We start from the raw sequence: 9116 nt of genomic DNA, 5'->3' as shown, positions 1-9116 counted from the left end.
GGACTAGGCTAAGTAGTTTGGATTTTTACTTTGTGCTTTTTGTGGGGATAGGAAAGAAAACTCTTTGATCTGAGACTGTTTGGAATTAGTTTGGTGATACAACAAACCGAATGTCTCTTATAGTGGAAAATCTTTTTCAGGTGGTTCTGAAAGATGCCTGCAGTGTTGCTTAAGAACAATTATACTCTGGACTTGCACATTCTCCTTTGTCCTAGTGCCTTAAAAAAGGCACACTTCATCTCTGCTTTGTTTTGTTCTGGGGTCTGTAGTCTGTGCTGTTGCAAAGGAGGGCAGCTGCTGTGGTCTGTGATGTTAGTGGGGATGATGGTTTGTTAGCTCTCGTGCTAACCAGGCCCAATGCCTTACTCTGGTATTTGGAGCTGACTAGGAGCTGTCTGAAGGACTCAAGCTTTGAGTCCAAAAGCTGAGGCAAAAGTAAAATAAAAGTAAAAAAATAGTGTCAACAGGCAAAAGCCTCAGCTTTTGCTCCAAAACAAGAAGTTGTATATTTATTTATTTATTGTCAGTAACAATTTTGAAGCAGTATTTTCAGCTTGATACAATGAGTTGCAACTAATCCAACCTGGTATGAAAAATGCACTCCTTTCTCTGTCCAGACTGTCCGCAGCAAGATAAGAGTCTCCCAGCAGGGTGAAGGTGAAAGATAGTATTTTGGAAAACGTATGCTACTTGGATATAAAGCCAAAACATGTACGGGCTGTGAAAGCCTGCCTCTCGGAGCTAGATAGGGGCTGTGAAAGGTGTTAGAAACATCCGACAGCTCCTCATCTGAAGGTTCCCCTTTTCTGTCCAGTGTCACTTCAGTTTTCTTTGGCTCCAGCCACTCTCCACCCTATCCTCATTTCCTCTACCAACAGGGCCATGCTAGCAGCGGGCACTCTGGCTGCGGGTGAGGTACCATCGCTGCCCTCGGCGCGCTATTGTCAGCTAAACCAGCGGAATCCTCCTAGCTTAGATCTCTTGCGGGCGAAGGGCAGAGGAGCACCAACAGCCGTTGTGGTGCGTGCGACCGCCACAGGAGCCCTGAGCGCGACGCCCGCCTCGCAAACGCCACAGCCCTCGGGCCCCGCCCCGCGCGTCACGGGCTCCCTGCGCGCTGCCGCCAATCGCGGCGCCGGGGAGGGGCGGGGGGGGGGGGCAGCGCAGCGCTGCTGTGGCGCTCCCAGCTGCGCCCTGTCCTGCCTGCGGGCTGTGCCCGTCCTGCTGCCTGCCGCTTAAAGTTTGCAGCGTGCCGCCGTGCAGCTCCAGGGTCTCGCTCTGGCTGCCCGTTAAGGTGCTGTTCTCTCACAGAATAGTGCCAACAGGTCGGTTAATCCACTTCTGGGCTAAAATCCCCTGGTAGCTTCGATGACCTCGGCAGGGTCAGAGGGCATGGTATGCGTGCAGCAGCCTGCGTAGGGCAGCTCGCCGTGTGTACGTGAGGGCCAGTGTGCTGTGACCGCATACACCGTGCGTATGTGAGGACCACAGCGTGCTGTAGCAGGGCGCTGTGCTGCTGGCAACGCTCTGCTCCTCAGCAGGCTGGGTTACCCCAGGCAAATCGCTCTGCTGCCATGGCTCGGCTGTTCCTGCTGCTGGAGGCGGGTTGGGTGCCTGCGCACAGCTGCACCGTGCTGTTTATCGGTTGTAATAAAGACTTTGCGAATCAAATCCGACTTCTGTATCTCAGCCTAATTATCGATGTCAGCAGAAAACAAAGTGACTTTCCCTCGTGGCACAGCACCCGGCGTAACTGAGCAGCAGGGCGTGCTGGAAGCGCCTGCTAAATTCAGCCGCGTTTCCTCCTGAGGCTGCCACAGCCGGAGGGAACCCACAGGGCATCGAGCTGCCCCTGCCCTCCCGAGCCTGGCTTCGCAGCGGGCGGCTGGGCGGCCGTTACCCTGTGGCGGCCGTTACCCCCTGTGCGGCCGTTACCCGCCGCGCGCCCCCGCCCCGCGCGGCGCGTCTCGCGGCGTGCCTTTGTGTTTGTACACACGGCGCCCGGGCAGGCAGGGAGGGAGGGAGGCGGGCAGGCAGCGAGGGGGCGGGGCCAGGGGGCGGGGCGGCGCCTTCCCTCCATTGTGCGCCATTGGCCGGAGGGCGGGGAGGGGGCGGGGCTTAGAGGGGCCCTCCCCTCGCCAGGCGGCCATCTTCCAATTGTGCTCGCGGCCGCCGCCGCCGCCCGCAGCAGCCGCCGCAGCTCCGGCTCCGCCCCGCGCCCGCCCCCTCCCCGCCCTCCTCCTCCTCCTCCTCCTCCTCCTCCTCCCGCTCCCTCCCGCACGGCAGCCGCGCTCGCCCAGCGGACGGGGTAAGTCTCGCGCCGCGCCCCTCGCCCTCTCCCCCCCCCCCCCCCCCCCCCCCTCCACCCCCCGTCCCCCCTCACAAACTTTTGGGGGCCCGGCGGGCGGCGGCAGCCCCCGTCCCCCGCCTCCCCCCGCTCGGCCGGAGCGGCTCCCTTCCTCCGGCACCCCCCGGCCCCGCTTCCCGGGCCCTTTGCCCCCCGCTGGCCCCCTCGGCCCCGCTCCGGCCCCCCCCCCGGCCCCCCGGCTGCCCCCCGGGGCCGGTTTCCCCCCGCTGGGGGCCGCGCCGAGGCGGCTCCGGGCAGCCCCGGGTAACTCCGCCGCCTGCCTGCCTTCCCCTGCTCCCCACAGTTGTTGCTCAGCTTCACCATCTTGTCTCTTTTCTCTGGTCACCGACCATATTTTTTTTTTTTTTGCCTATTGCATAAAAAAAAAAAACAATAAAAACGGAAAGGAACGGGCCGAAGGAACGGCCCAAACCCAACGCGATTTTTTCGCTTAAACTTTTCCGCTGCCCCCCCCCCTCCCTTCACGGGTACCCGCACGCTTTGCAGCTCCTCGCAATTTTTTTTCGCCTTTTTTTTTTTTTTTTCGCGTTTTATTTTCTGCCTCCTTCTTCGCCGGGGAGGACTGGGGCTGCGCTTCGCGATTGTTTCCATCTTGTTCTGGGGCCGGCAGCCGACTTTGCCTCTGCGAGGCGCTTGGGAGCGAGGCGCCTTACGGGGTGGGGGGGGGGGGGGGGGGCAGCGCTGCCACGGACCAGCAGGCTCCAGGGCAGCCCCCCAAAACTTTGCCGCTCTCCTGCGCTTCCCCCCGGCCCCTTCCCTTCCTCCCCTCACGGCAACCACCGGGCTGTGGCTGCTCGCCCGCTGCCGGCCGGCGGAGCGCAGGGAGGAGTGTGTGTGTGTGTGGGGGGGGGGGGGGGCACAATTTGGGTCTGGCTGCTCGGGGCTGCCCCACGGCTCTGCCCCCTCCTCCGCCACCCCGGGGGAGGGATTTGAGCGGGGGGGGCTGCCCACCGCTTGCAAGCCCCCCTGGGGCGGCGTTTGCGGCACTTCACCGGCCGGCAGCGGAACCGCGGCCGCCTCTCAGCGCCCTGCAGCTGGAGGGGCCGCAGCCCGGTGGGCGCAGCGGGCGGTGTTATTGGGGGGGGGGGGGGGGGAGGGCGGTTGGGGGGCGGTTTAACGCCCCCCCCCTTCCCTTCCTCACGGGGCCAGCGGTCGTTACGCGGCTCGGGGGGGGGTTTTGTCGCCGCAGGTGTAAGGCAGCGACGTCGGCAGGAGCATGGCCCGCACCAAGCAGACCGCCCGCAAGTCCACCGGCGGCAAGGCGCCCCGCAAGCAGCTGGCCACCAAGGCGGCGCGCAAGAGCGCGCCCTCTACCGGCGGGGTGAAGAAGCCGCACCGCTACAGGTACCGCAGCGCCCCGCACCGGCGGCCCCGCGCCCCCCCCCCCCCCCTTCCCTTCCCCTTAATTACGATTTTTAATAATTAGCGTGGCTTTTCGGCGCTTTTAGCCGCTTAACCGTTCGCGCGCCGCGCGCTGCCGCCGCCGTTTGGGCGGTGCTGGGTGCGTGGCGTTTGTTCTGGAGCAGTGCGGGGGTTTTGCGGGGTGGTGCCACGCCAAGTTTATTGTCGCGGGGGGGATCTGCCGCTGTCCCCCCCCCGCGCTGTCCCCCCTCGCCGTGGAGGTGCAGCGGGCACGGCCGGCCACGGGGGGGCGCGAAACGCCCGCGGGTGCGCGGCGGCTTGGCCCCGAAATATCCACTCTTAGAAAAAAAAGGGAATAGTTTGTTAGGAGGAGAGGCGGATCTTTGCAACCGCGCTCCGATAGCGAAGCTCTCCGCCCGGGGAAGCCCTTCCTCAGCCCGGAGCAGTGAAAGTTGTGCAGCAATTTGGGGATGGTCCCGGGATAGGTGTGCGTGTTACCTGGGGAAAGGCACCAAGTTTGTCAGAGGAGGAGCAGGTTGGGAATAGTGAGCGTAACCGAAAGTTTATTGTGGGAGGCGTGAGGCTGAATTGACAGGGTAGGAGGCAGGTTATAAGGCTAGAGTTAGAAAGTCCCAAATTCCTGCAGAAATAATTGTGTTACCAACTTTTTGGGTGAGCTCTGTGCGTAAGTATATTGTCCATCAGAATTTGTAGCTCTAACGCCAGGAAATGGATTGGATACTTCTACTGATAATGCTATACAAAATATAAATTCTGTTACTTCCGAGAATGTTGCTGGTAGTTTATGTCAGCAGGGAGGAAGAACCAGATAATCCTTAGAATTGTATTGCTTGCCAGACTAATTGCTAGGAGGGTATCTCCAGTATTGTTGAACAAAGTAACTCACGGCAGCCTGCACCAAGACCACTAACGCACATCAGTGTAAGGTAGCTGACATGCATTACACAGCCTTTTGGTTGCTGTCAGGATATTTTACAGCCTGGACTTGTCCTGCAGGGATCCCTACTGGCGCTACTGGAAGTTCATACAGATTAGTGGTAAGAAATAGGGACCCATTGAAAGAGAAACTGGTTTCCTATTGTAGATGCTGGGATGCTTCTACACAGTACATGTGTGTGCTTAGTTTAGGTTAGATTACGAACCCATATGTTAAGGTGATGTAGAATTATGTTTTGAATACTAATTCTTTTTTTTTCTTTTCTTTAAATTATTATTTAATTTTAAAAGGCCAGGTACCGTGGCTCTCCGTGAAATCAGACGCTATCAGAAGTCTACTGAACTTTTGATCCGCAAACTTCCCTTCCAGCGTCTGGTGCGTGAAATTGCTCAGGACTTCAAAACAGATCTGCGCTTCCAGAGCGCTGCTATCGGTGCTTTGCAGGTAAGTGCTGCTGGGAGAAGCACCCTGCCCGGGTGGCAGTTTGGTTCTTGAGGAAGTTGCTAAAGCATGCATCTATCTGCTTTCCAAAAGAAGCTGTTATTGTAGGGACACAACTATTGCTATTGTAAATGCTGTAAAAAAGTGGCTCTCGCACCCTAAAAGCCAGAGTTCTAAGGTAGAGGAGGGCTCTGCCCCCTGCCCCGTTGGCCAGAATGTTTCTATGGCTAGCCCTAGCTGCTCTGGATGGGTGGGCAGAGCTGCTGTCAGAGGGGCTTTGACATGAGGGATGCACCCTCACAAGCATCCATTGCTCACAGTTGATGTGGTGATGCCCTACAGTTACCATAGCTAAAATAGCACAGTGGCAGGTCAGCAGCTTGTTAAAACAGCTACAAATGTGATTTTGTAACCAGCTACCCCAACTCTTCTCCAGGTGACAGAAGAGTTAATTTAATAAGACACGTAAGATAAATCTGTTTCTTCTGTCCTCAAGCATTGTTAGAGTTCTTACCTTTGGAAGAGAGGAAAGCGTCACTGTGTAGAACTTTCTAGTCAATCCAAATGGAGGTCTTCATTTGAAAAATAAAGAAAAACAGCTTGATGAGCCACACCTGAATGTGGCTGAGTGGTTTTGTGTCAAGTACTTGATAATAAACACATTTTCTTATATGTTAGTTAAATAACTGACTTAAAATACATTGAGGGTGAAGTATTGATTGCTCCTTCTGAGCAAAAATCTTGGCAGTGTAGCTTAGAATCTAGTGTAACCTACTTAGAACTTGATATCCTTGTTAAAGTAGTTGTATGCTTTTGCTTCCTCTCGTCTGACAACTGATGGGCTCCAGCTGTGTAGTTGTACTTCCTAAATACGGTGCCCAAAAGTTTAATCTCGTGGCAGATATTTAGCATCTAAGGTGCCCTCCAAGGCTATGGAGGAACATCATGGAATTAAATGCTGCATTTCTTTGTCATGAGAGAAATATACACCTGATTTGAAAGATTGTTCCAAAACCTATCTGTAATTATAGAATATATTATATCCAAACACAGCTATATTTTTCTGATTCATGGCTTCCACTTTGGCCAAAATGTGTGCCATGATGTCCTGTAAACTTGCACACATGCTGTGCTTCAAAAGGTGACTGTATTTGTATGGCTGCTGCTTTTGCTTTTAGTTGGTGTTCTGATGTCATTGCTGAGAGTGAATGTTAGTTCTTAAATTGTGAGGTTTATCCGTGTTTTGGTTTTTGATTTTAAATCAGGAACTGCATGTTAAGATTTAGTCAGTAGTAGATTCAAATTCAGAATGCTAGCTGGAATGTTCCTGGTTTTGTGTTAAGCAGTTGTTAGAGAAGCTGTTTGTGTAATATTAGTACTTGCATATTTTCAAGGAAAAAAAAAAGCAACCTTTTAACTCTTCTAGTACCATGTTGTTCATGCTAGTATTTAGTGAAGTGTCTTAACTTTTCATGTAGTGAATTAGCAAAGCTGTGATAGGATAACTTATGGCATATGAAATGAATTAATACTACAGTTAGCATCTGCTGTAGTAAAATTTTTTTTCTTCAAATTAAAAGTTCTATGTAACCTAATAAGTTGATTTAGTGGCTCACACAAGCTGTTCTTTTGTACATATTCTAGAAGTGTGGACCTCAGCCTTCCTTCTGGAAGTGAGCCCCATTGCTTCTGTCTTTCTATCCAAAGTGCGTGCTGTGTCCTGTTCTGCATCTGATAGTGACATGCTTCTTAGGAGGCTGCTAGGTGTTAGAATTCTGAATCAACCCCAAAACGGGTAAACTATGTGCTAGGCTTAATACCAGCTGAATTAACATGAGCTAGAACTCAGTCCAGCTGGGCACCTGTCTTAACCCCAGATCCTGTCTGCAGTGGTTTAGTAACGGGGACAGCACAGTGATCAGGGTTGTAGTTTTCCTAGCAACAGGACTTGTCCTTTGCCCTTCCAAGGTGCTGGCCGTGTGATTCTCACAGATGTGAGAGCCTTCTGTGTAGCTGGGGGCTGTGACATCTGTGCCCCAAATAGACTGGTGATGCTTAGGGAGGAATAGGGCATAGGATCATGAAAAGTGTCTAATGGTAATTCTCAGACTGCTGTTCTGCTTTTGGTGATTCAAAAAGTTTGTGAATCAAAGGTGTTGTACCCTTGTACCTAATAATTTCTGGTATGTTTCTGTTGTTAGTTTGTGATTTTTGAATTAAGCAACCTCTTCAGTAGCTGCAGCATCCTACATCAAGGAGCTGTGCGTTGTGAAGGAATATCTGCTCGTTTCCTTAGCACCCAATTTTACTAGATGCTCAGTAGCTCTTACTTTGGAAGAACAGAAAAGTAACTTAAATGGTGCAACACCGCCTTTAAAAAGAGAAGTTCTTAAACAAACTCACCTTTTGATAAGATGATCCCTTATCTGTGAGAGTGCTGTCACAATATTTATTCAGTTGTGTTCCAGAGGATGTCCCTCACTAAATGGTGGTAATACACAGCTTTGACATAGAATAGTATTTGGTGGTTTGTAAGAAAATGGAGTCTTTTATTTTTTAACGATCTAAAACTTTCTGCGTGTATTAATAAAAATAGAAGCCTAAACGTAATGCCATCTTATGTTGTACTTTGAATTCTTTTTTCTCCCTTATATTCAGAGAGTGAAAGTGTTCTTAACTCTTTTGTTCTATACTAGGAGGCAAGCGAAGCCTACTTGGTTGGCCTGTTTGAAGATACCAACCTGTGTGCTATCCATGCCAAACGTGTCACAATCATGCCAAAAGATATCCAGCTAGCACGCCGCATACGTGGAGAGCGTGCGTAAACTTCACCACGATGGGTTTGTCATTCTTGAAGCAAAATATTCTTCCTGTTATTGGTAGTAATGAACGTTAGATATTTTTTCCATGGGGTTAAAAGGTACCTAAGTATATGGTTGCAAATGGAAAAATAGGGGACAGAATTGGTATTGGCAAGTTTTTTTCCATTTTCATTTGTGTGTGGATTTTTAATATAAATGAGGGGACATAAAACATCGATGCAGGCAAAAAAAAAAAAGTCTCAGTGAACAAGTTTCAACAATTCAGCTTTATAAAAATTATAAATAAACCTGTCAAATTTTTCTGGACAATGCCAGCATTTGGATTTTTTTTAAACAAGTAAATTTCTTATCAATGGCAACTAAATGGTGTTTGTAGCATTTTTATCATACAGTAGATTCCATCCATTCACTATACTTTTCTAACTGAGTTGTCCTACATGCAAGTACGTTTTTAATGTTGTCTGTCTTCTGTGCTGTTCCTGTAAGTTTGCTATTAAAATACATTAAATGATGCCTGGTTTTAGTCTTGATTTTTAAATATTACATTCGGGTTATATTTGAGTAAAAAGTAATCAGCCTATCTGGATAAATCTTCTTACCCCTTTCCTTTTTCTCTTCCATCTGTGGCCCAAATACATATAGTAGATTTAGGAAAGAAACACAGTTGATACTACCTTGGCTGAAGTACTGTATATGTAAGGTTATGTGTTTGTTTGTTTGTTTTTTTAAGAGGTTAAAATCTGTCTACTCCACATGAAAGCAAGTTTGGTATGTGTATATTGCTGCCTAGAGTCTGGAGCTCAACTGAGCTTTATTACTTAGCCTTTTCTTAGCACTGTAGCTTTGTTGCTGTTTAGATTCTTCTCTTATTTGAATTAATACTGAATTTGGAACCTTTTCTCTTTTTGTGCCTCACTAGACAGTGCAGTCAGTATAAGTGGTGGGTTTTTTTGTTTGTTTTTGTTTTTAAATTATTATTAAACCTTTGCACTCCATTATCTGGTTTCTTGATTTGTAGGTATTCACTTTCTTGGTTGACTACCTCCTTTCTTTTTCAGTAACACCCTCTAGGATGTTGGAGAGCTTAGCCCACATAACTGGTTGTGGTTTGTACGCTCCAATCAAAAAGACACTTTTGTAATGTTTTTGTTAAAGTACTTTATAG

The 9116-nt window shown here is 50.3% G+C and overlaps 1 protein-coding gene across 1 annotated transcript; it reads left to right on the top strand.

Annotated features, from left to right (window-relative positions):
• Positions 1–2249: 2249 nt before the first annotated feature.
• Positions 2250–8463, top strand: LOC116487948 (histone H3.3A). The gene is made up of 4 exons (XM_032185196.1): positions 2250–2308; positions 3558–3712; positions 4979–5132; positions 7826–8463. Exons 2-4 carry the CDS (start codon positions 3585–3587, stop codon positions 7952–7954), a joined length of 411 nt encoding a protein of 136 aa, XP_032041087.1. The 5' UTR covers positions 2250–2308; positions 3558–3584; the 3' UTR covers positions 7955–8463.
• The last annotated feature ends 653 nt before the right edge of the window (positions 8464–9116 follow it).

This window comes from Aythya fuligula, chromosome 3 (assembly GCF_009819795.1).
Source record: "Aythya fuligula isolate bAytFul2 chromosome 3, bAytFul2.pri, whole genome shotgun sequence".
In the NCBI taxonomy this organism is placed as follows: domain Eukaryota; kingdom Metazoa; phylum Chordata; class Aves; order Anseriformes; family Anatidae; genus Aythya; species Aythya fuligula.
Note: the sequence above shows the minus strand (reverse complement) of the source record. Positions and strands in the feature narration are given on the sequence as shown.